Below are 26,530 nucleotides of genomic sequence, written 5' to 3' on the forward strand. Positions count from 1 at the left end.
TTATAAGGTTGAGGATGCTTTTCTATTGTCAGATTCAATTTCATAACGGTCTCTTGAGAGATGATGTTTTTGCAGCTACCTCCATCGATGATGATGTTGCAGACCTTTTCAATCGTGCAACAGGTATGGAAGATATTGGTTTGCCTTTAGTCTTTTTTCTCCTTTTTGGGAACAAGTGAGCTCTTTCAAACAGTTAGAGCCTCTCCTCTATCTCCGAATGGTAGAGTCATCTTTCTCTTCATCTCCGTCATAGATAGTCTCTAGATCCTCATCAGATATCTCATCTCCTTCAATCAGTAGCTGTTTTTCAGACCGTTTAGGAGGCTTTTTACACTTGCTTTGCACGTGTCAAATCTCTCCAAAGTTGAAGCACTGCGGAGTAGAAGAACTAACTAGGGTTGGCTTAGAGGACCTCGCATCAACAACATCATGAACATGAGGGCTTCTGATTTTTCGATGCTTGGTTGCTTTATAGAGAAGGATCAGATTTGGGCATAAGCCTTCGTCGGTGTTGCTCCTCAGCAACTACTGCACGGTGGTAAGCTTTCTTGACCATCCAAAAGAGGTGGAGCCTCAAGACATCTTGGATCTGCTGTCTTAGTCCACCAAGGTATCTACCCACCATCTGCTTCTCATTCCCCGTCAGGTCGTTTCTAGCGACCAGTTGGTAGAACTCTATATAATCATCCATGGATCAAGGCCCTTGATGGAGGTTTTGTAACGCTGATATAGGAACTGCGTATAGTTGAAGGGCAAAAATTGTTCCCTCAATGCCTTTTTCATCTTATCTCAGTCCTGGTTCTTTGGCTTGTCTCTGCCCTCTCTTCTCTTCTTCAATTGTTGCCACCATGCAGAAGCCTGTCCCGTCAACTTCAGGGTGACAAGCTTCACCTTCTTGTTGTGGACCTTCTTGTACTCGAAGATGCACTCGATTTGATCCAGCCAATCGAGGAACATCTCCGTTTGTAGACTGTCTGAATATTCAAACAAATCTACTCTGATGGTATCATATTAGCGGGTTGATCGCTTGAATGAATCACCTCAACTTTCACGCCGATGGATGGGAATACCCTGATGGAAGAGGTTCTCGAAATCTGAAGCTTTTCCTTTAGATCTGCGATCTTCTAGTTCCACCTTGGATCTCGCATCCCAATTCCCTAACTGCATAAGACGCACAGTCAGTTCTGCCATCTGTTTTCTCAAATCTTCGCATTCTATCATTAGATATTGTTCCTGCTGTGTGATTTCTTGAAGGGTTGTTGCCAGGGTTGTGGTCTGGTTCTTCTTGCGACCACCACCACCCGCCATCTCGGCTGTAGGAAGGAACTCCGCTCAAAGATTGATGAGCTCTAATACTAACTGACGCAGTCTATGCCACGTTTTGATTGAAAAGAGAAAGAAGATGCATGAAACAAGAAAACAGCAAAAGGAAGAAGAAACTCTCTTCTGGAGTTTTTGATTCAATATCATGAAAATAAACTAAAAGCTGGATACAATATTGGCTCGGGGCCCTTATTTATAGAGGAAAAAATCCTAACTAGATGCATAAACCATTTGGAATTCCAGATTTATTCGAAATATAAAAGAGGCAAAAAATATAAAACTTTCTATTCATTTATGACTCTTCTGTTCTCCCATTGACTTGTCAAACAATAGAATTCGACTCCCAAATTGGATGTGATGGCGAAGCAGTCAGGCTTATAGAGCATGAAAAGAGCTTTTCGAATTGGGGTCATAATAGTGATTCTGACATTGGATGAAAGAGTTACATCTGTTCTAGTGCGCGCAATGTCAAAATCGATAGGGTCAGGTGCAATCAGCTTGTTTTCCAATTCTTTCAAGCCCGGTCCCTCAAATCAAGGTATTTGCTAGCTTAAGACGTCTACGTCATGATTTCTCACTTATGAATGTATATGGGAATGTTCGCTACTTTCTCTTGTATCCATTGAATGCGGCAGTTTGCAGGAGGAGCAATCTACTAGCTGGCAGCGTTTGAATTGAATTCTGTAAATATGTATTGTAGCAAGTCACACCAGGCTTAGGCTTATCTCTCCCAAAAACTCATTAGACTCCTTAAAGCTATGCATGACTGGCAAAATATTTCTCCATTAGGTCAAATTCTTTCATGTTAGAATGATGTTTCAGACTTGTACTTAATTATTACTGACAGTCAAACTCCCTTAAAGTGAGTATTACCTCTCTAATAGCTATCGATGCCTCTCCTTTGAGTCATCTAGCCTGCTCATCATTTCTTTTACAGCCAATAGGAGATCCCCGCTGACAGCCATACAGTGCATAATCTGGGTTCAAAATGTAATCTGTAAGAGATTGATCATAGTGATGTCTATTAACACTGAACTAGGATACATTAAGTGGAAATGGACACAATGAATACATTATTGTGCATCTGCATCTCCAACTCTCACCAATAATGCTAAGGTATATAAGTGTTACCTAGAGGCCCTAGACATTTCATATTTTGGGTGTCTAGACATATCAGACACTTGGACACTTTGGATGCTTCATGACACTCCTTGACGCTATGTACTATTTAATTTTGATGCCCCATTATGCATCTTTTATTTTGGCACTTCTATGTGAAAGTTTTTTTATTTCTGACACTATAACTAATGACTATCTTGTCGAACTTTATGAACTCAAGGACTATAGCTCTATCTTATTGTTCATTATATGCATACATCAATGTGTACTGAGACAAACATATATAATATTCACATGTCCCCATATTGAATTTTCAGAAGATTCCAATGTTGGACTATTGTGGAACTCGGACACTTGACCATGTGTCCAAGTAACATTGGGTATATTTGATAATTACGGGGATTGTTTGTATTAACACTCACTGTGCATGACTTGATATATTTTAGGATGTTAGTTGTAAATCCAATCATGTAAATAAATTAGATCAATCAGAGGATTATTGGCTTTTGGAATTAAAATCTTGTTCATATTAATGCTTAAAATCTTGTCATTACCCTTTTTCATCCCATTTCTACAACTGCTTCAATAAGTGTCATTTTTGTTGATTGTTTCTTCTCTATTTCTTTGTCAAATCCACTTTAACGGTGTACATATACTAAAGGTTGAATTAATTTTTTTCTCTTTACAAAGTTATTTGTTTTTATTAATTGATTCATCTGTATTGTGGGCTATCAGGCAGCATGGGTTGCAGGACAGTATGCTCATATCAACTTTCGAGATCAAAACAACTTTCGTAGAGCATTTCACTTGGTTGTCTCGGGATTGCATGATCCACAGCTTCCTGTCCGTGTTGATTCAGTCTTTGCATTGCGCTCTTTCGTTGAAGCATGTAAAGGCATGTTTTCTTGGCCTCTTATTCAACTTTTTGTACTTCTTATATTTGTTCTCCTGAATTCTCTAAGAATGCTGGTTCTGATACAGATCTAAATGAGATCCGTCCAATTCTTCCTCAATTGCTTGATGGTATGTATTTTTTTTTTTTTAATAATTGTTTAAATATTTTTGTCTGAATGGATATTATTTAGTAGAATTTTGATTTCTCACTTGCAGAGTTCTTCAAACTGATGAATGAAGTTGAAAATGAGGACCTTGTCTTCACACTTGAGACTATTGTGGATAAGTTTGGTGAAGAGATGGCACCATATGCTATTGGCTTATGCCAGAATCTAGTAATTTACTTGCTTGTCTAACAATTCTTTGTATATTCATGTGCTGCAAGGCAGTTCCTTGTTATATATATGCTGAAAATCTTTGCCTAGGCTGCTGCATTCTGGAGGTGCATGGATACATCTGAAGCAGAGGATGAGGCTGATGATTCCAGTGCTCTGGCAGCTGTTGGTTGTTTGCGTGCCATAGGCACAATTCTTGAGTCTGTGAGCAGGCTTCCCCATCTTTTTGTCCAAATTGAGCCTACATTATTACCTATAATGCAAAGAATGTTGACTACAGATGGTCAAGGTATGTCTTCTACTTTTCAAGTGCATATAAGAAATGTAGTTGACCAAATATATGTGGTGAACATCAATGGTTTATATACATGTTGCCTTATGACATGTCCCAATGTCAAAAGGGCATGATTATGGTATGTAGTGTCATAATCACAACATTGTCATAATAATCTGGTTATTCTTTGTTTCTCTGTGGTATATCCCTTTATGGGTGCTTGGCTTGCTTAAGTGGCTCAGAGTTTGTTGTCCAGAAATGTAATAGATATTTGGCACTGAAGCTATGTTTCCACCCCTCTAGAAATTCTATTTGTAGGTGATTGTTAGATCTACTAATTGCTTAGATCTGATTTTTGAATTAGATATTTAGAAAAGAGTAGTAGAGTCTGAAGGCCCAACTCTAAGCATGGAGCTTTTGTAAGGGTTAACTGGAACCAAAAATGAAATATTTGATGGACACAAATGAAGTCCAACATCATGATGCAGCGGAAGAGTAATACTCAGATTGCTCTTTTTCGATAAGTCACCAAAAAAACATATATTAAATGCATAATAGCATATATTAATTTCTGCAACGAAGACATGAGAACACAAAATGGAAGATTGGTTGAAAGACTTGGATCCACAACGCACCCTTCAGACTCTTCAAGAATTGCTTGACTATCTCAATCGCTCTTTTCTTGGCGGCTTACTAAGGATTTCTTTCTTGAGATTTCTATGTTCAAATATCCAAAAAATAATTCATAGCACACCTAAAAACCTGCAACCCCTCCTATTTGTAATAAGAGGATCCAACCTAGGGTGAAATCCTAGTATTCACATGCCACCCTAGGAAGCCCTAGGTTTGCAGTGCCTGCTGGCAATATGACCTAGCATGTGGTTGCCACCTAGGCAGTGCTTGGTGTTTGGCCAGCCATCCTAGGGTTTCTTGTGGTGGGCCAGCCATCCAGGGTGAACCCTAGGAGTCAGCTAATCCATGGTCGGGTTTGGGTTTAATCCATAAACCGGCCCAATAATGTTATGCTAACCCATATTAATCAATCCCTCTACCAAGTGTTTGATTTATGTGGTCAATTGATTGAGTCAGAGTTCTGTGAGGACTCAAGAGAAATACTCAATCGATGTGTGATTGTCCAATGAAACAAGGTAGACCAGCTTCCTTGTATATAGGGATGTATAATTATGCTAATCCCTGGTAGATGAAATGGACAGAAAAGTATCCATTCGTAAAAACTATTGCTGCGATTCAGTCCCTTAACCTTCTATCCTTGATGGATTGTGTGGAAAATGTAGGTACCATCAATCTAGTAGGTAGTCAATTTCATAGCGCATCAGAACCTTGATCACATGTTGGAGACAAGCGAAAACCGATGCACATGCAAACTCAGTTTTGAATATAATTTTCCTATATACTATGTGTATAATATTTTGTAACATGAATTCAGTTCGATTAAAATGCTGCTTCGTATCAAGACACATGTCTCTTTGATGTGGATGACATGCCGTAGTTAGATTCCTTGTTGGAAATTCTTATCTCTCATAACAAGGCAGAGCAACTAGTTTGCTCTCTATTAAGGATAAAATCCTGGGTATTGTGGACAGTACACAGCTTTAGCCGTAAATTATTGAATCAAAAAGACATTGGGTAGTTGTGCTCTCCAGTCAAGGGAGCACTTGCACGTTGTACGTACGAGATTGATATCTCCAACTCCGATAGTGGTTTCCAATATATGGTCTTGTTGCATTGACTGTATAGTATGAAGCATATCCATTGTGCTCGTGCATAGGCAAATCTTTTGATGACTATGAGAAAACATCCGCTCGAGTCTTTTATAAGATACTGTACAGAATGGTAGCCATACGAATGTGGTGCCCAATCTTACCTGTAGTTTTGAACAATTTTCAAGTGTCCAAAATGATCTGATTCTCTTGATGGATTACACCACTTACACTTGGTCATTCTGTCCAATGGTGATTTGCAGACTTTTTACCAGCTCAGAGGCCAATGTGGACACAACCCTCTAGCTGTTGGCTTTTAGTTCATAACCTTCTTTCAACAATATATAGGTAATTTCCTTAATCATCTTACATCTTGGCTATGGCTTTGAACTTACATGTACTTGTCATAGTGAGGAACCTAATCCACATATATTAGTCAGCTTAAAGAATTCGACACAACCTGCTAACGACCTATCTGGTGCTGCTAACAATCTGTTGTCATTTTACTTGTTCATTGGAATGGGTGCTGATTGTCCAAGTGTCCTAGTGTGTTGCACGTACATTTATATGTTCATAATACATTTACATATACAGCTATTTTTTGGATGCTTATCCAAAAATGGAAAATTGAAACAAGAAAGAAGAGATATAAATGATGTCTAAAATACAAAGTAACAGAACAGGCATTCAGTTATTTCTTAGATACATTTAAGGTTACTTAAGATTTGCTCTTCGGTACTTGTGCTGATAAATAATAATGGGAACTTTTTTATTGAACACATAATGACGACATGCTTAAATTGTGCATCGCTTGATATTAAAATTCCCCTAAATGACACTGTGGAAAAATGTGCCAAGTTGGCATTTCTAGCTGAGGTCAGCTTCTGCAATCTGGATAGTTTTTAACAAGAACTGTTAACCAACCTTATCCTTTGTGTGTTATGGCTTTTAAATTACACTCATTTCGATTAGCTTGTTCATTCATTTTGTGGTAGGCTGTTAACTCGACACCATCCTTCTATCTTTTTTATAATGTCTTGTGGCCAGCATTGTTGGTATTTGAGCTTGGAATCATATATTGATTTATGTAATTGAGGATATGTCTATATGTGCTTAGTAATGACCTTCTCCTCTATTAACTTTTTTATTTAGATCTAACTTGTTTCTTGTGCAAAATATTTAATATTTGTCAAATAGTAGCCTATATTGTTTTCTTAATGGTTGATTACTTTAGTTGCAACTACTGACTGTTTTGTCAATCTTATTCAGCCTTGTGGATATTATTTGTTAAGGATATCTAATATTTTTATGTTACGTGCATGCCATTATTGTTTTATCTGATATATAAGCTTCACTTCAGTTTTGCCAATGGGAACTACTCCTGGAAAGCTTGCATCCTATTTGTGAACTTATTTTCTCTTGTTGTCTTCCTTCAACTCTATCTGAAAGTTTTGCTTCATCAGTTTATCTTTTTGAGTTAATCTTATTTTTCATCTATCATTCTCTTTATTATGCATGGCAGATGTTTTTGAAGAAGTTTTGGAAATTGTCTCCTATATGACTTTTTTCTCCCCAACAATTTCATTGGAGATGTGGAGTCTTTGGCCTTTGATGGTAGATGCTCTTAATGATTGGGCTATTGATTACTTTGAAAGTAAGTGTATACATTGCAATGTGCTCATTGCCATTTTTTATATTCTGATTCTATACTCTCATCATTGACAAAGTAGTTTCGCTCTTCAATGGGGTAAGGGTTCTGCTTAGCAGAGCAGGATTTCTATTAAAATTTCTGCATGCTGATGTTGGCATCTTATTTTATGTTCCATATATGCTGTGTATTTTTGAATATACAATTTGTGGACTTTTGATGGTAATATACTTTGATAATTTTCTGCTATGCTGGTTATGCCAATTTCTTTTTAAATCTTGATTTGTAGACAATTCATTAGAAAAAATATAACTTCTTAAAAAAATTTCATAATTTTTGCAAATTGAATTCATTGAATTCTGTACAAGGAGTCGTTTCAAAATTGTTTTTGATTTACTAGAATATTTTTTTCTGGGAGGGATGGTTCAGTAAAAGATGCATGGTATCCATTAGGATGTATAACTAATGAAATTTTAATAACCCATGTTTGCATTTGCTTAAATGCATGCGATATTTATAAAAAAAAAAAAGAATGCCATTGAAATGAATGTTTATTTCTTGTGGCACATACATCGAATCTGATGTAATTGGAGCTAGTCATTATGGAGCACATGTAGGCCTGTCACATTTCAAACTTTTAGCCAAAACCTGATGCCCTTGATCTACCTCTTCTCAGACACATGGTGATTGCATTGGTTATTGTGAGATGTCCCTTGGCCAGGTTGCTTCTCTGAAGTTTCTTGCAATAGCCATACATTCCCTTCACTATTTTTGAATCCATGAGTTGGATTATATGTCGTCTTCTGAACTTAAGGAGAAATGTTTTTATTAGATTGAGAAACTAAACAAAAATTTAGCCATATTTTCCAATCCTTGAATTCTGTAAATTTTTCTTTATCTATAAATAAGTATTGCTGCTTGATCCAAGTTTATCAAGTCAGCATTTATAAGAAAATGGAGCATGTATCAGCTAAGAACTTTGTCCTGGATATAGATCAATAAATCCTTGATAATATATGTAATGAACCAGAATGTGCAACGAATATTATGCACAATAATGGGGATTATTTTATGTTCTGTGAAGAGGAATTAAAACTTTCTGCAATTTAAAAGTTGGTAGGTGCTGTTCTCCCATTAGGGAGTAGGTTGGATCTGTATCTTGCAGTGGATGTTTGGTTGCGTCTGTTGTTCAAGTGTTGTGTCTGAAGGAGATGTCAACTTATATTAACAAAGCATTGATGAGACCTTTATAAAGTTCATATAATTTCAAGCAACTAGCATGAATTGGCTGGGATTGTTGAGAGAACCGAAACTTATGGTATTTTTAGATAGTTGAGGCTCACCATCCAGATATGTGTGTTCGACATGTCATGGATGTTATTCTGCAAAGGAAGGAAAGATTGCAAATGTGCTTGAGGTTTTGAGGGCTTAGGAGTGGAAGGAAGTTTGTAGCCTAAAGTTTTTGTGCAGAACAAGGAATGGTGATGACTCTGATTTATAACAGAAAAGGCTTGAAATTAAAAATAAGTTGTTGGCAGAAGGGGAGATCTGAATAACTGTCTGTCTGACCAATAATTAGAAGTCTTCATGCTCTTTGGTTTGAATCCTTGGAGAAGGCAAACCTTCAAAACGGCTGCTTTTTTTCTGCAGAGGAGGAAATGGAGGATGATGAGAAGGAAATAGATGGACGAGAAATATGGGAATGGTCATGATTAGTTCTTCTATCATTAACTAGTTATCGGATTACATGAACTGTACATACCATCATTACATTACTTTTCAACAGATATCTGCATATGTGGGCATCTGTTACTTTTATAGATTTGTTTAACTGGTTTGATTGTTATGATCACTTCTATCTTGTTATTTTCATACTGAAATTTGAGAACCTACTTGCCTTACATTTTATGTTCATGTAGTTCCAAGGATTGTTATGCCGGTACCGGGGCCTGGAATGGTCGGGTAACAGCATAGTTTGGTATGCCCTTGTGCTATTCCATGCCCAGCCGTACCGACACAATAGAGAGTGTAGGGGAGAGGGAGAATGGGGGAGAGAAAAAGAGAGAGAGAGAGTGGAAGAAAGGGAGAGGGAGAGGGAAGGAGGGAGAGAGACGGTGAAGGCCGGTGGAGTGCGGCTCGACATGATGGAGAGGGTGGGGTAGAGGAAGAACGTGAGAGAGCAAAAGAGAGAGAGAGAGAGGAAGAGGGAGAGAGCGGCATAGAGGTTGTTGGAGGGGCTCTACCCTCTGGACCCTTGTTTCATTCGAAACAAGGGCCCATTGCTGGCTTCACTTAAAATTTGCAAAATTAAAAAAAGAGGTCCAATGGACCCTTGTTTTGAATGAAACAGGGTATGGATGTTGGAATTCGTGTCGGGGCATGCATGTATGTTTCAAAAATTTTATTTCTAAACATCGCAGCGGAATAGTAGATTAAAATACTTTTAATCTAAATCATGCATGTATAAAAACATAAACTATAAGGATCTACTTCATATGTTGAAAATTGTACATATGCTGAAATTTAGTTTGTGATCAAATCACATATCTGTTTCGCAATTCCTTCAAATCTGGATTTGAAAGAGAAGAGATTTTTTTGTAGCCGCACAAGTATCCGGCCTCTACGGATATCTACTCGGGATTAGCCTGAAACAGCTCTCTTATAATTGAATTTTCTTCTCTAAAAAAATTCAGCTTGCTGAATCTGAACAAAGCCTGGATCGCGATTAACTCTTTGATCTTTTTTCTTGATCTTCTTCTTCTCTTCTTCTCTTGCTTTTCCTCCCTTGATTATGCTGCTATCAAACACCAAAAACCAGCACCAAAAGTGGACGCCCAACAGTCTTGGGCGTGAAGAAGAAGTGGGATGCCCAAAGAGCAAGGACGTGTGGATGTCCAAAGGGAGAAGAGAAAGAGGAAGAGAGGGCGTGGGGGCTTTCTTTGTGGAGTGGGGCTTGCTGGTTTGGATGCTTTGGGACCTCAAGGGAGGTCCCTTTAAATAGGCATAAAGATTGAATCCTATTCAATCTTATAATACAAGTTCTACTTGCATTAGATTTTCTTATAACTTAAGTTATACAACTTCTTTTAGAAAACCTATTAGGCACCAACTCTTGGAGCCCTTGCATCCATATAAACACACTCCAAAATACATCCAAGGGACGCCCTATATGAGATCCATAAGCCCTCTAATCATGGGACACGTCCAACTTGATCAAATCAAGTGGCACCCCATAATAACTATCAAGGAATATTAATTAAGGACTTGCACTCTTAATTCATATGATCCAAAATCTTAGACACCCAACAATTGGAGTCCAATGAATCTAATTCATTTAGGTTATTCGCAAGTAATTAAGTTTGAATTATCTTATTAAATAAGAAATCCAAATGTAAATAGGAAATTGGGTCCAATCATGTGCTAGCAAGGTTATCTGGAACCTAATCGGATTTTTCTAAACCCAATTGACACTTCATAAGTTCAATTGCTTATTCCAAATCTAATTCCTTTGTTGTGTAACCCCATAGGTTCAATTCTATCTGGTAGTGAGATATACAATGATCTCTATCAAAGTATCATTGAAACTCTTTCAATGGATTGAAACAATTTCACTCTAACTCATCAAGGATTGTCGATCCATAATAATCTTAGTGAGCTCTCACAATCCATCAGTGACACCTAGTAGTATGTAGTGGCAACCCAGTAGAATCAAAATGAATCTCTAGGTGTAGTTAACGTGTAATTCAGTCCCTCTATCGTGAGTTCCAACTAGATGACATGTCATGGATAAATCGTCAAACCTCAACATCAATCATATGATAGATCCGATTAGCTCAAGTCCAAATGTGATTTCTATGAAAATTCTTTTCCATCAATCACACTACAATGGTCACGGATTCTCAAATTTAGCCTCTTAAATCTCATAGGACTACTTTCTATCAAGGTCGATAGATCTTATTTTGATGCACATCTTACTACAGTGGATTAACTGTCACCAACATCCACTACAAGGGATCATTGAGATCCATGTTTATGTGTCAATCAAACTCCAGCAACCTCACTGCGAGCAGTAGTTCTATCTCAAGTCAAAGGATCATTCACACAACTACAGCATCGAGACAATCACTAATGATCGAATAGAAATCCAAGTGATCTCTCGTATGGTCACGTTCAGTACTAGTTCTCTAATAATTATTCGCACTCGTTGTCCAGTGTCTTCTACACTGTCAACTAAAAATTCATCTATCCTGAAGGAAGCGATCTGTGCGTCGGTCTATCTGGATTGATCACCGTCCTCATGATGATTCTATGATCGGAAGCATTTAGGAATTAAATACATATCTCTAATTCTCAACATCTTGAGAATATGTATCGAAAGCTAATTTCATGAACGATTCAAGAACACGTCACATTTGAATGAAAAATAAACTTATCCTTTTATTAATCAATCAATGTATTAAGTACAAAATTGTATCATAGATTTATTACAATATGTCAGTCATATTAGCTTCTAGGACATACATTTAACAATCTCTCACTTGGATTAAAGTCAATTGGCCACTAATCTAATTCCATCTTTTCAAGGTGGACTTTCATTTTCGGCTGGCTCAATTGCTTTGTCAGCGGGTCTGCCACGTCTGCGGAGTCTATTCTTCGCATCTCGATATATTTTTTTCGAGGTAGTCGCGTATGATATGATACCGCTGCTCGATGTGCTTTGATTTCTGATAAGACCTCGGTTCCTTAGCAAGTGCTATGGCTCCATTGTTGTCGCAGTAAAGTAGTATGGCATCCGATGTCATAACCCCAAGTTCTGCGACAAACTTCTTGAATCAGAAGCCTTTGCAGCATCCGAAGCAGCGACATACTCAACCTCCGTGGTCGAATCCGCTATGATGGGTTGCTTGGAACTCTTCCAGCTGACAGTGCCACCATTGCAAACGAATACATATCCTGACATAGATTTTCTATCATCAGGATCATACATGAAGTCTGAGTTAGTATACTCTTCGACTTGCAACTCAGAACTTCTTCCAAAGATCAAGAACAAATCCTTAGTTTTTCTTAAGTACTTAAGGATGTTCTTCACAGCTATCCCGTGCTCGTCTAGATTTGACTGATACCTGCTCGTGACACTCACAGCAAGGGCAATATCAGGTCGAGTACACAGCATGGCATACATGAGGGTCTCTATGGCTGAAGCATAAGGAATCCTACTCATGCACTGCACTTCTTCAGAGTGGTTGGACACATCATCTTGGAAAGATTAATACCATATCTAAGAGGTAAAAGTCCTCTTTTAGAGTTTTCGATGCTGAACTTCTTCAGCACCTTTATGTACAGTTTTTGTGATAGGTCTAGCATCTGTTTAGGTCTATCCCTATAGACTTTTATTTCGAGAATTAAGTACAAATTGTGTCCTAAATTTATAATAATGTGTTAGCCATATTGGCTTCTAGGACATACATCTAACAATGGAGGGCAGAATCCCTCCTCCAGTGCTTTGCGGCCCTCCCTCTCACTCTTTTCGTCCTCTGTATCTTTTCCTCTCTTTCCTTCTTCCATGCCCCCTTTAGTAGTTTTTCATTTTGAATGTCGGAACCATCTCAGTCTGTCGTTGGTATGGTTTGGTATGCCTAAAATCGGTTGGTTCTGGATGGTTTTGCATTCCTTGTATAGTGAAAGAAGAGTGTCCTACAAGCCAATCGCGTAAGTAATGTGATAGAATTTTTCTTTGTAAACTTTCAATTCATGTAATGACATCTTTTTATTTAATAATAAAATGAGGCATGGATTCATCATTTTAGCTTACTATGATTAAGATTATGATGAACTTTAAAGATCAGGGTAATGGTTTTACTGAAAATGAATGGGTCATGCTTGTGAGACCTAAAATCTTAAAATCTTAATCTTAAATATATCTAATCGTGGAAGCATTGAGTCGGGGATCAATATTTGGATAGACTGACACATCCTATGTATGCTCGATAGAGAGGATGACAGATTTCACTAGCCACTTGTGTGGGAACACTAATACAAGGATGTGGGTGCTCATTAGGGAATGAGTTCACTGGATTGACTCGTCGACAGAGAACATCTTATGGAACTTTACTTGCATGTCAAAAGATGATTCTCTAAGTGAAAGTTGTGCAAGTGATCCTTAGATCTGAGATCATCATGAAATCTTATACACACGAATCCATATTTTGGTTTATATCCAAGCATGGCATTAAGACATGTATAGAATGTTTTGGATATGGTGGAGTGTGTATGAAGGTTGTGAGTCGATCAACAAAGAATTGATCACTCCTAGTAAGAGGAGATGGCATCTTATGAATTTTCATCTCCAGATAATTCAGAAAAATTTTTTAGCCAAAAGCAGGATGGAGATTAAAAAGAATTTCTAATGCTTCGTCATTAGAGTCATCAACAGTTGATGGAGAATCGGTATGAATATGTGGTTGAGTTTGACATAATTTCATACTCACGAACATATTTGGAATGCAGGGATGATCGAAGGATTGAATTACATAGTGACTTACCATTGAAGGATATATTTGGTATTACCACCAAATTTCACATCTTTTGTGTAGTCATGATATGTTGCTAGACGTCAAACTTGACCTGTATGTTTGATCGAATTAAAGAGTTTAATTCGATTGTCAGTTAGAAAAGATTCTAATTGCTGAACTCGGATTAGCTCATTTTGGATCTTAATCAATTAGGAGTCTAATCAAATTAGATCAACTTGCATCCGGACCTACTGCTGGCTAGATGTAGAACCCAATGGGTCACAGACATAAGAAAATTAGCCGAGGACCCTTTTGATAAGGTTGATTGGAGTTTTGGATCCAATCGGGGTTCCCGGTAAGCATGCTAGCACGTGTGGAAACCCTAGTTTCTTGAATCAAATTCGAAATCGGTTCAAATCTTGCTTCTTGATCAAACCAAATTGAGCCATTGGCTGATTAGGTTTAGATTTGGGTGTGGCAGCCATTAGATAGCGTCACATAGGCTTGTGGGGCGTCATAACCAAGAGTCCAAGCTTGGTTGGACTCTTGGCACGCAAAGAAAGATCGTGTGCACGTTTTGGTTTGAGAAGGAAGTGTCCTTCTAGCTTGGGATTAAGACGCTTGTGGTAGCCCACATTGCTCTCCATTCTCTGGCACATATCTCAAAGGTTGAGATGTTAATTTTTTGGAAATTATGAGGCGTGGAAAGTTGGAAAGAAATTAGCACCTGCGGTAGCGCACGAGGATGACTCACGCGACTCCTCACATTAAGGAATCCTTTTACCGTTCAAATTTTATTTGATGGGGCGTGACCTATCAGATAACATTCCTTATTGGGTACATGATTAAATGAAAGTTTATCTGGAATTTTTTCAGATTTATTTGATGGTCAAAAGGACACAAATACGCCCCTTGCTCGCGGGCGCGGTGATAAGAAAAGAGCGTGAAGCGACGCGAAAAGAGTCTTTTTGCTTTAAGCAAAATGAGGCATCTCCTCTTTCCTTATCAGGTGATCAATGTTCAGATTTGGATCCTCTTGCCACATGGCAAAATCAGGATTAATTAGATTTGAGATGGGACGCCAAAGCATCCCTTCTCTGTGCGCGCGCGCGCGGGATAATTCTGATCGACGTATCAGGCAGAAGAGTCATTCTGTTTGAAGACTCTTAATTACCTGATACGTAGATACTATATGGTGTTTGAAAAGGGGCATGGCTTCTCTTTTAGGCATCCTTCTGACACCTATAAATAGGTGTGCGCGCTGGGTGTTCGATGCATTTTCAGAACACTTTCCAATTCTATCTTCTTAGTCTCTCTCTTTTCTTTCTTACATCCCTTTAAGTCTTAGGACAAGGCGTTGGTATTTAAGACAAAGCCTAATCAGGTCCAGACAAGGGTGAGGAAGGTCCTAAAGGAGAGAATTCTGAAGTCCAGAGAAGGCTTTGAGAGGGTAAAGTCAAGTTCTTGGTGAAACCTGATCAGCACGAGGCTAATCGAGTTCTAAGGGTTGGAACTCTTGAAGCAAAGGTGTAGGAGCACTGTTCTTGGACCGATTTTCGTGTGGATTACTGTTGGAGGACGAACACTTGGGTGCCTAGTGGAAATTGGAATAAGCATTACACGTATTCTTCTTGTCCATGTTTATTTTATTTATGCTTTGATTGCTATAGTCAAGAGATTCTGGGTTCTAGGGTTTCGGTGCATCTGGGTGTTTGAATGAAAATTTAAACATTTAGACCTTCCGTTGCGCCTCCGGAACCCAACATATAGTTCTATCTAAGTCAGATATGTGCAAAGTTTACTTTTATCTAATTGCTTTTTCTTTCTTAGTTTGTTATGTGCTTTAAGTGTTAACTTGAATGTTTAAAATTCAACTAGCAATATTTTTAACAGAAGTCTTCCAGCATTTCTCTTTCTTCCATTTTCTAAATGACCTAGAGATCTTACAGGGTTATTTTCATGTAGATATTCTTGTTCCACTAGATAACTACATATCCAGGGGTACCGCACATTTTCTTACATGCAAAAATCCTGACTACCAGCAAAGCTTGTGGAATATACTTTCATCTGTGAGTCATATTACCTTTTTTTTATTTTTAAATTTCCATCTTCCTGGAATTTCTTTTGTGTTTCTTCTCCACATAGCCATAAATATTAGAAATCTAATCCCATCAAATTTGTTTTCAATATAAAAATAATAAATTCTAAATTTTGTTGAGATCAGGTTCAATTAATAAATCATGGCGGCTGTTAGATTGGATCCCTTGTAGATTAAATCACAGACTGTAAGATTTATTTTATAATTTGTTCAAGAATTTTAAAACGTATAATAGAAGTTGAAAATTGAAACAATGGTCAATTATAATTAGATTGAAGAAGAATTAAAAGCCACACATATGTTTATTTGTTTCCACCATTGTAAACTATATACAGCATCTAATTATGCAAATATCTTGTCTGGTAATTCAAGTATCGTTGCAGGTAGGATATTTTGGGAAGAAGGGAATCACATTTTAGCAACTGGTTGTAAATATATGCAAATTTTCATATTTGATTTTGACTTAACTGCAAAACTTCTTCTTTTTTTTTTTAATAAGCAAAAGCCCTATCAAGCTTGCTAACTTTATGTGCTTAGGCTGAGGCTTATTAGAGATAAATAAGTGATTCTAAAAGCTGCATGGTCCAAGAAATTATATAATGCAGACTTCCACATGATTTAATATATAAATAGCATGCTCGAGCTGGATCTCTTGATCCATGATACAGATCTAGATCTTTTGATGCTCACTGACACTGATCCAAAGATGAGATCCAGATAATTTATGGCCTTCTTGACAACATATACTCTCATTGCTGTTTATACTCGATCAGAACAAATATTTATGGAGTCAAGATTCTGTTTTTCGATGCAAATCAATTACAAGACCATGTATTATACATTATGCAGATTATGTCAGACAAAAACATTGAAGATACTGATATTGAGCCTGCACCGAAGCTTATTGAAGTAGTATTCCATAATTGCAAAGGTCAAGTGGATCAATGGGTTGAACCATATCTCAGAATTACAATTGATCGATTGCGACGAGCAGAAAAGCCATATTTAAAATGTTTATTGATACAAGTGGTAAGAGTGTATTTGAGATATTGTTGTTCTTAAGTCCCTAGCTTGTTTTTATGTTCTTAGGGACATGCTGATAGCATATTATATAAATCTGAATTGTGGATAATTTATCCGGCCCATAAAATTTTAGATTAGGTGTCTTAAAGCTAGCCAGCCATAGAGATAAGCATCTTCTTTCTCAATTATGGTAACTGCGGGTAAAATAAGAAACCAATCATATATGCTTATTCTTATGATTGTTGATGGCTGCAAGTTTATTAGCCAATTTGACTATGAGCATGGTTGTCATGGTGCTCAGCGATGCATGGTTGCCTGCCCAGGAGACCCTAGCATGCAGGCAAGGGCCTACACTTTTGGACACCTGCCTGGGTGATCTGGCATTGCTTAGGGGATCCTTTTTGATAGGATGTTCACTCGGAATGGGGAACCAATCCAACCTGACATGGGATAATCCAAACACCGGAGAGAGAGAGAGAGAGAGAGAGAGAGAGAGAGAGGAGTGCTAAAATTCTATCTACTCTCCCTGCTTTCCTCTCTCTTCTTTATCTACTCTAAAGTTAAACTACTTTACGTCATTAAGTTTGGCTTTGATGTCATTTGTCATTTTGAGTTTTCTATGTCTGCTTTATTATAAAATCTTGTTTATGCTGCAGATTGCAGATGCTCTTTATTACAATGCCTCCTTGACACTTGGGATTTTACATAAGCTTGGGGTTGCAACAGAAGTTTTTAATATTTGGTTCCAAATGCTCCAAGTAGTTAAAAAGAGTGGTTTACGTGCAAATTTTAAAAGGCAAGATCACTGGGTCTTCCTTCTCCTATGCTCTTTTCTTTATATGTCATCTGTTGCCTTCCTGCTGACATCAACATCCTCTTATAATTGCAGAGAACATGATAAAAAAGTTTGCTGCCTGGGATTGACTTCACTTCTTGGGCTGCCTGCGGACCAGTTATCAGGGGAAGCTTTCGAACGTGTCTTCAAAGCAACACTTGAACTGCTGGTCTCTTTCAAGGATCAAGTTGCAGGTGTTGCATCTCATTGCCCTTTTCTGCAATAGCTTTGTATTTTTTCTGAGGGTCTTTTCTTTGATCCCTCATATTGGTTGCAAGATGGCTTTGCTTTGCAAAGGTTATGTTACTATCTTTTAGTTGTTTTCTGAGAAGCATCTTCTTATGTATGGTCATGTTTAATGTTTCGGTTGGCTACACTTCTTAATCCTACCAGCTCCATCTATCATACCTGAAGTATTTAATCTGAAGTTCCAGGTGTCCTTATTTGGGTTTTATTTTGCATATAGGATTTGTTCTGTTATCAATTCATCTCTAGATAACTTTTTGATTGATTGCTTCAATCCAGCATCAACTTTTGTTCTTGTATATCATTTTGCAGTGTGGTATATTGAACTCCCCATGTTATGCTTGTATTTCCATTTTCATCATTTGTTTTGCTTTTCTTACCCTTCTTTTGCTTCTTTTGATCATTATGAAACTAAATAATCTCTGCTCACACCTTTGTTGGGTTTCACTGGACAGAGTCCATGAAGCAAAATGATGTCGATGATGATGATATGGATGGCTTTGAAGCTGATGAGGAAGCTGAGGAGGAAGATGAGTCTGACAAGGAAATGGGAGTTGATGCTGAGGGTGGAGATGAAGCAGACAGCCTCAAGCTCCAAAGGCTAGCTGTGGAGGTTAGTAGTATAACCACCAAATTTTCTTTAGAATCCTGCTTTGTCTTAATGTCAGTCTAGCATCAAGTGTTTTGTCCCTCCTAAATGGATATTTGGCTTTTGTCAGTTTCGTAGATTTGTCTTCATGTTATTTAATTGAAAATATTTTTCTTATAAAATTGTTTATATTTAAATTTTTTAGTCTCAAAATTGGTTGTTAATTATAGAGGGCCAATGGCAGAAAATTTCAGGTTAAGACTTTTCATTGTATTCAGGTTTCCTCAGATATTCATTATATATATTTACTATTTGAAAATAATATGTACTTGAATGAAAAGTGTTATTAGTTTTCTGTTAACATGAGGTAGTACTCACAAGTATTAAAGCATATGCTGTCCAAAAAGAAATCAGTATCAAGTATGTTATGTTTAATGTCTGGGTCATGAGCTAGCTAGCGACTGCAAAAAATTCAAATCAATACAATGTGTGGACATTTAATTAAAAAAAAAATTAATTGAAATTTGTGTTTATGTCTCTGTCAGCTTGAACATAAAACTTTAATGATTTTGATGCTAGATCTTTTTCTTCTTTGCTGTTAACATTCTTCTTAATAAGATATACACCTCCTCATGTGGATGAAACCAGTGCCTTGCTTGAATAATACATGAAAAAAATGTAAGCCCAACCTATAAAATGTTAATGCTGCGTCTTGAACTTTCATCTGAAACTCTGTAATTGAAGTCAATATCCAACTTTGGCTGTTCTAAACCTAGTGTATGTTTCAAAGTTTCGACACTTGTACAGCCATATTTAGTAGATATATGGGATGTTTATGCTTCTTTTCCATTTTTACATTTCTTTAAATTTTCTCTAGACTGGATAAAGACTGCAAATTTAAGAAGACTAGAATAGTTTCAACATCAGATTTGAAAGAAATTCAAGAAAAAGTAACCTTTTTCATTGTAGTTTCACTATCCTGAAGCTCAAATCTCATATACTGGTTTTCTGAATGCCAATAAGCATTATTAAAACATAGATATTGTAAAAGAAGTCAGGTCCAAAGTTAGAACGACTCAGCAGGCATCAGGCCGATCAGGTCCATTTCTAACCATTACTATGGGAAGAGGATTGAGTGTGCATGACATGCAAATGAAGCGTAGTGTTGTTGAATTACTGTTGAAGGTCACACGGAACGATCCGTTTTGATCATGGTGTTAGGATTGACATGCAGGACTGGGACTGAACATGCTGCTTGATCTTTATCACATGGTTTGAAGATCTAGCGGCTAAAAGGCTAATTGGAATTTCCTTGGCAAGCACTTCTGGTAATAAACTGTTTGCTACACAATTTGATCTCTGCATTGTCTAACTACTGAAGTTGTCTAAACAAACTAGTATTTAGTATGTTATATACCATCGAATATATTGGATGCCTATTTATTTGTGCCATACATTTAAGAAATGGACTGTGACACATAGCAGAATCAATATGAATTTTGGGGCCTCTGATTTCAGCAGGCCCCATTGTGTTCTAAACCAGCAGAAAAGATCACCCAGCCACAGAAAATTTATGGTTTTTTTTGTGTCCCCACATGGACATTGCACCACGCTTGTGAGATGCATATAACATGTTGACAAAGCTTTGATCTTGTTTTGCGCAAGAAGGGAAGAATCAAGAAAAATATGAGATAGAAGAGGGAAGAGATAGGGCTTGCCTGAACAAGTTTTTATTTTCCTCCACGTCCTCAAGTCATGTTTGCTGCCTGTTCCACTGCTCCCACATTTCTCTTCTTTGGGGCAGACAATTGCAAATAATCTAGCGACATCTCTTTCCATTCCAGAAGGTAATCGTGGCAGATCTGTTAATGGGAATGTCCATCACCTTTATGCCATGGGAGGTATCAGGTGTGGTCATGTTAAACCATCGCAGTCTGCAGGTATTTTAGAGAGTCCAAGAGGGAATTGAGTGAGTCAGAGAGGAGAAAAGAGAGACCTGAAGCCACATAGGGAAAGCTGGATTAAGCTGATTAGTTCTGGCCTAGCAAGGGCCAAGCAGTTTAAGCTTTAGGTTGGAGAAAATTTTAAATTGTCCTAAGTGGTTTCGTTCAGCCTTAAGAAACAAATCAAGTAATTTGGGAAAAGGTTCGTCAATTCGGAACCGGACTCCATTTCGGCCAGCCAGTATTATGAGTCGGTACGTCCCTGTATCGGATTGTACTGGGTTTGAACCGACATGGAAAAAAGAGATGAACGGAGAGGAAAAGAGAGAAGGAGAGAGGGAGGAAAGGAAAAGGAGGCTGGTGGAGACCCCGACGGTGGCCATTAGAGGGCTGCAATGGTCACTGAGGCCTTTCGGGCTTCACAGAGAGAGAAAATGCAAGAACAGAGAGGGGTAGAGAGAGAGGGGAAGGGAGAGAAGAGGAGGGAGGGGAAGACGGCGAAGAGACCGCCGTGGCTGTTGGATGGCCTATCGGATGGCCCAAAATAGTCTTGCGGCCGTCGAGGGTTCGAAATAGGGATTCACTTCTATTTCATCGTATTTTTTAAAAAATATGAAGTTGACAAATTCATTATTTACTTCACTGTGTATCGTATTTTTTAAAAAAATGTCGAAACAGGGATGAATCTTTGTTTCAAACCCGTGGTAGCCGCAGGGTTATTTTGGGCCGTTCGACAGCTACAACAGCCATCGGATGGCTCTCTGTTACCTTCAGCTCCCTCCTTGTCATGCCTTCGATCTGAGATCGCGAGTCCAGGGGTCATGACAACCGCCGCATACTGACGAAAAATTTTTCACAAGCATGCAAGGTATTTTAAACATGATATCAATGCATCACAGTGGAATTCATAATAAATTTAGTCTAAAAGTTAACTAACTAATATCAACTTTACATCTCTCACAAAATTTTAACATTTTTCGAAGATCTTACATCAATTAAAGTTTCATTAAAAATAACAAAATTATATCTAAGTTTAATGAAGTTGACAGTGACAATCTCACTTTTGAAACTCTCTCCCAAATAATGTCTATGTTCGTAATCAATTATCTAAATCTGAAAAAATTGAGGTAATGAGCTTGACAGTCTAGTAGGTAATGAATATTTCAACTAGACATTGCAGATATTATAATAAGATATAATGTTAAAAAATAATGCTATGAATAAACATAAGAATATATTTCATGCTTAAGTCAAATAATTTCAATACTCATATGCTTGCGTAATTATATATTCGATTCAAATAAAAAATACATGACTCAACAGTCTTTGACTATGACTAATATTTAACCCCCATTGACGGGATCCACTGAATACCAACATATAATCTCCATTAGTAGGATCCACTGAATATCAGCGCATAACCACCATTGGTAGGGTTCATTAAATACCAACGCACCATCCTCACTTGTCGGGTTCATTGAGTACTAATGTATAATCCCCATTAATGGGGCCCATTGATTACCAACATATAATCCCCATTGGCGGGGCCTATTGATTTACCATAGGTTGAGAGTACAAATTCGATCTGTATCAAAGCACGTTTTGCAACATAACATGTATGTCATAATTTCATATATATTCCATAATAAATCCATAAATTATAGTATTTCAAAAATCTTAGAATTTCAAATCACTTTTCGATTCAGAACATAGTTTTATAAATTATGCATAATTCAAAGATAATTATTTGCTTTCAAAATAAATCATGAAATATTTCGAGAAGACAATTCATTACTTACCTCTGTACAATATTGAACGGACATATTCAATCAAATCCTAAACAAATCCTTCGGAATCTATTATTCAAAATTATATCCTTACGTTATTTCTAATTGATAATTAAATCAAAATAAAATTTCCAAATCGAAGCTCCCCATCGAAATCAACTTAGTCTCAAAGAAATGGATCGGTTCATAAATTGTATAGAGTATCAGAGGTGAGAGAAATCAACAAGATGGAACAGGGCTAATCAGGCGATACTGTCCGATAATCTGATTGGTCTAATCAAGATTATACAACTGATAATCCCAGAAGAAAAGAAGAGGAAAAAGGGCATCGAACTTGTGATTTTTTGGTGAGAAAAACCAAGGGGTTTAAGGCCTTTAAATAGATCTCTAATAGGGAGGAAATAGGGTTTGATTTAATCTCTAATTCCTAAGGGATTTAGGAGTTTGAATTGGAGAACTGCTTTCGGAGTTCTTTTGTGAGTTTCCCCCTTCCGCAGTAATTTCCAGCACATGCGTTGCACGTGTTGGTCCTTTTTTTATTGGTTGGGTGGTTTTTTTTAAATATTTGGGTATTACATTCTCCCTTCGTAGAAATAAATTTCATCTTCGAAATGTTTTATCTGTCACCACTTCATTGGAAGCCTGTGCATCCTGTTGAGTAAGTGCATAAATTCTTCCCTAAATTTTAGATTTTTGACCTCCATCCTTGTTTTGTTCATCATAAGTTCTTTGGTCAAATTGTTTTTCAATCCTTAGCGATGGTTAGCAACTTTATGATCTATCTGACCACATTTTAAATAGACATCTGTAATCCAATGGCAATCCTTGTTAGCATGATTTTTGCCACATCTGGAGCATCGCTCACCATCAGTTTGTTTGAGTTTTATTATCGGTTGCTCCTTTAGCTGAACTTTTGATGTCCTTACTGTTTTGCTTTTGTATATCATTTGATCTGACTCTTTCTTTACTTTCTTTTCCTTCCTATATGTTTTTCATTAACCTCTCTTTCAATTATCAGTGCTTTATTTATCATATCAGCATAAGTAGACAACTCATATGGAACCACTTATTTTTGGATTTCAGTCCTCAAGCCTATTTCGAATTTATGACTTTGTTCTCGCTCACCATTCACTAATTTCAGAGCAAATTTAGCCAACTCTGTAAATTTGGCTTCATATTCAGTCATGCTGATATTTCTTTATTTCAGATAAATAAATTCTTGCTCTTTCTAGATTTTTATGCTTCGAGGAAAATACTGATCATAGAATGCGATCCGAAACCTCTCCCAGGTGAGTCATTCCCCATCTTGTTCATATTTTCGTTCTAGTCGCTACCACCAGTTGAATGCTTCATTTTGTAGTAAATAGATTGCATAATGAATTCTTTCTTCATCGCTGCACTCTTGGACGGCAAACGCTTTCTCTGTTTTCATTATCCAATTGTTAGCTTCCAAAGATTCAGTAGTCATCTTGAATGTTGGAGGAGCTAGCTTTTTGAATTCCGTGATGTTTCACTGCACCAGCTGCTCTACATATCCATGCTGTTGAGGCGGATGTTGATGTTGTGCATCTCGTTGTATCTGTTGTTGTTCAAGCAATTGTTGCTGTATTTACATCATCCCAACTAGGGTTTGCATTAATTGAGCCATATCTGGTTCTTAACGCACTATTGGAGTAGTCCTTGTCGGGTCAACGACTCTGATGCGGGACAACCCTAAAGAAGAGAAAAAAAAATCAATCATAATGATCAAGCTTCCTTCTGTTCATCAACAACAAATCACGTCCGGTTAGGGGCTCATTATTTTCAGGATAGACAGTATAGTTGTCTATACTCTGCTCAGGAGGCATGATTGATTGATACGAGATTAAAGCGAGATCAATCTAAATGATGCAGACAAATACTATTCTAGAGATCAGTAAACAACTAGCAATAGAAAAGTCATAAACAGATAGCAGAAATTAAACATGCTCACGAGTAAATGCAAAAAAAGAGATATGAATGGAATGAGAAAGAGAAACATTAAATCCGTAAGAAAAATCTAAGAAGATAAGAATCCGGATCGTGGTAGTTAAGAAACTACCCTGATTAGGGCTCTAATCTTTTAACCAAATAGATCTGTCGATAAAGAATTAGGTCTTTACTAACATCGGATCGAAAATAAAAAAAAATAAAAATCAAAGATCAACTAAGAAAGAATGAAGGTCCTTGACAGCATAAAATCTATAGAATAAAAGATCACTCTTTTCTCCCAGCACGATAGATGAAAATTCTGGAGGAGACAGATCACTCTTGATGGGATAAGCTTGGTGGGTAGATGGTGGAGTCGAATCAGGGTTGTAGGAACATTGGATCTTAAGTAGATGAAGGTTAAAGAGATAGGATAGAAAGTGGGCCTCACACCCTTGTGGGGTGATTTCTTTTGGGTCTCACACCCTCTCCCTCTCGGAGTGATTGACACAAGTATTTGTGGAGTTTGTAAAATTATTCATTGCCCTCTTCATGAAGATATAAAGATTTATTAGGACTCTAGGGGTTCTATTTCTTTAGGAATCTCTTATCTTTTACAAAGAAGAAATCAGTCCTCCACAAAAAAGTAAAGCATTATGTCTGATTTTCAAATAAAATAATTTACTATGGAAAAGAAATCAGTCTTCAACAAAATAAGTAGCCAAGAATTCTTAAGGAATCTTCGGGAAGAAATGGAACTCCATGTGGGTGCTTGATGCTTGGCACAACTTGGCATGAGAATCCTTGGGTACGGCACACGCTGGCATGCATATTTCTTCCTTGGACATGTGGAGAGTGGTGGCTCCAAAGGTGACGTGGACAAACTCAAATATGGCCCTATGGACCCAAAGCTAAATGCATTAAAAATTTATTGACTGAAAATAAATAACTGAAGTAGAATCAATCTAATGGGGCTTCTTCAATCCAAATCGAATCTACATCATGTCGATGATTTCTGATGGCTCTGGTGTCCGCACCAGACTCGTATTTGTGGATGCCACTAATCGATTTGGGAGGGTTGCCATCCTATGCGATGACTCTAGTAGTTTCTTGAGCGGTCCTTGTCATTTGACAAGGAGGCATGGTAACCTATATGGTGGTAAATGCTTATTAAGTTCATTTATCCATTATGATGGTTTTTGTCATATTCATCATAGTCTAACATCCCACTGTCCCTGATGCCTATCCATCTATACTTGTCGATGTCAAACTCTATGACTTATGTTTTATCTACTTATGCTTTGATACCATATTAATTGTCACGCCCCCGATCCGAGATCGCAAATCTAGGGATCATGGCAACTGCCACATACTTACGGAGAACTCTGTCACAAGCATGCAAGGTATTCCAAACACGATATCAATGCATCACAATGGAATTTGTAATAAATTTAGTCCAAAAGTTAACCAACTACAATCAACTTTAATCTCATAAAATTTCAACAATATTCGAAGATCTAACATCAGTAAAAGTTTCATTAAAAATAATAAAATTAGATTTAAGTTCAATGAAGTTGACAGTGCCAATCTCATTTCTAAATTCTCTGTTAAATAATGCCCATATTTGTAATTCATTATCTAAATCTGAAAAAAATAAAAGAAAGGTTATGAGCTCAACAACCCAGTAAGTAATGAATATCTCAATTAGACATTTCAGATATTATCATAAGATATAATATTCAAAAATAATGTCATGAATAACATAACATATTTCATGCTTAAGTCAAATAATTTCAATACTCATGCGTTATCATATATTCGATTCCAATAAAAAATACATATGACTCAACAGCTTTTGACTATGACCAATGTTTAACCCCCATTGGCAGGATCCACTGATTACCAACATATAACTCCCACTGACAAGATCCACTGAATATTAGCGCACAACCTCCATTGGCAGGGTTCACTAAGTACCAACTATAATTTCCATTGGCGGGGTCCACTAATTACCAACATATAGTTTTCATTGGCGGGGTTCATTGATTACCATAGGTTGAGAGTACAAATTCTATCCGTATCAAAGCACTTTTTGCAATATAACATATATGCCATAATTTCATGTATATTCTATAATAGATCAATAAATCATAGTCTTCCAAAAATCTCAGAATTTCAAATCACATTTCGATTTAGAACACAGTTTTATAAATCTTGCATAATTTAAAGATAATTA

General features: G+C 37.2%; 1 protein-coding gene across 5 annotated transcripts in view; it reads left to right on the forward strand.

The window, feature by feature from the left end:
* LOC105035214 (importin beta-like SAD2) overlaps positions 1-26,530 on the forward strand; it is a 73,034-nt gene that overhangs the window by 39,024 nt on the left and 7,480 nt on the right. For 2 of the 5 annotated variants that reach the window (XR_012134439.1, XR_012134440.1), the window contains exons 11-21: positions 3,178-3,337; positions 3,424-3,465; positions 3,553-3,671; positions 3,762-3,960; positions 7,189-7,320; positions 15,792-15,895; positions 16,774-16,953; positions 17,604-17,743; positions 17,837-17,976; positions 18,484-18,641; positions 19,852-19,945. Coding sequence is in view for 3 of the 5 variants with exons in the window: in XM_073243741.1 (XP_073099842.1) it covers positions 3,178-3,337; positions 3,424-3,465; positions 3,553-3,671; positions 3,762-3,960; positions 7,189-7,320; positions 15,792-15,895; positions 16,774-16,953; positions 17,604-17,743; positions 17,837-17,976; positions 18,484-18,641 (1,374 nt within the window). In the remaining 2 variants the exon portion in view is untranslated. The remainder of the gene's footprint in view (positions 1-3,177; positions 3,338-3,423; positions 3,466-3,552; positions 3,672-3,761; positions 3,961-7,188; positions 7,321-15,791; positions 15,896-16,773; positions 16,954-17,603; positions 17,744-17,836; positions 17,977-18,483; positions 18,642-19,851; positions 19,946-26,530) is intronic. The other 3 variants (XM_073243741.1, XM_010910673.3, XM_073243742.1) reach the window with 2 other exon arrangements.

Source organism: Elaeis guineensis, chromosome 9 (assembly GCF_000442705.2).
Source record: "Elaeis guineensis isolate ETL-2024a chromosome 9, EG11, whole genome shotgun sequence".
Taxonomy (NCBI): domain Eukaryota; kingdom Viridiplantae; phylum Streptophyta; class Magnoliopsida; order Arecales; family Arecaceae; genus Elaeis; species Elaeis guineensis.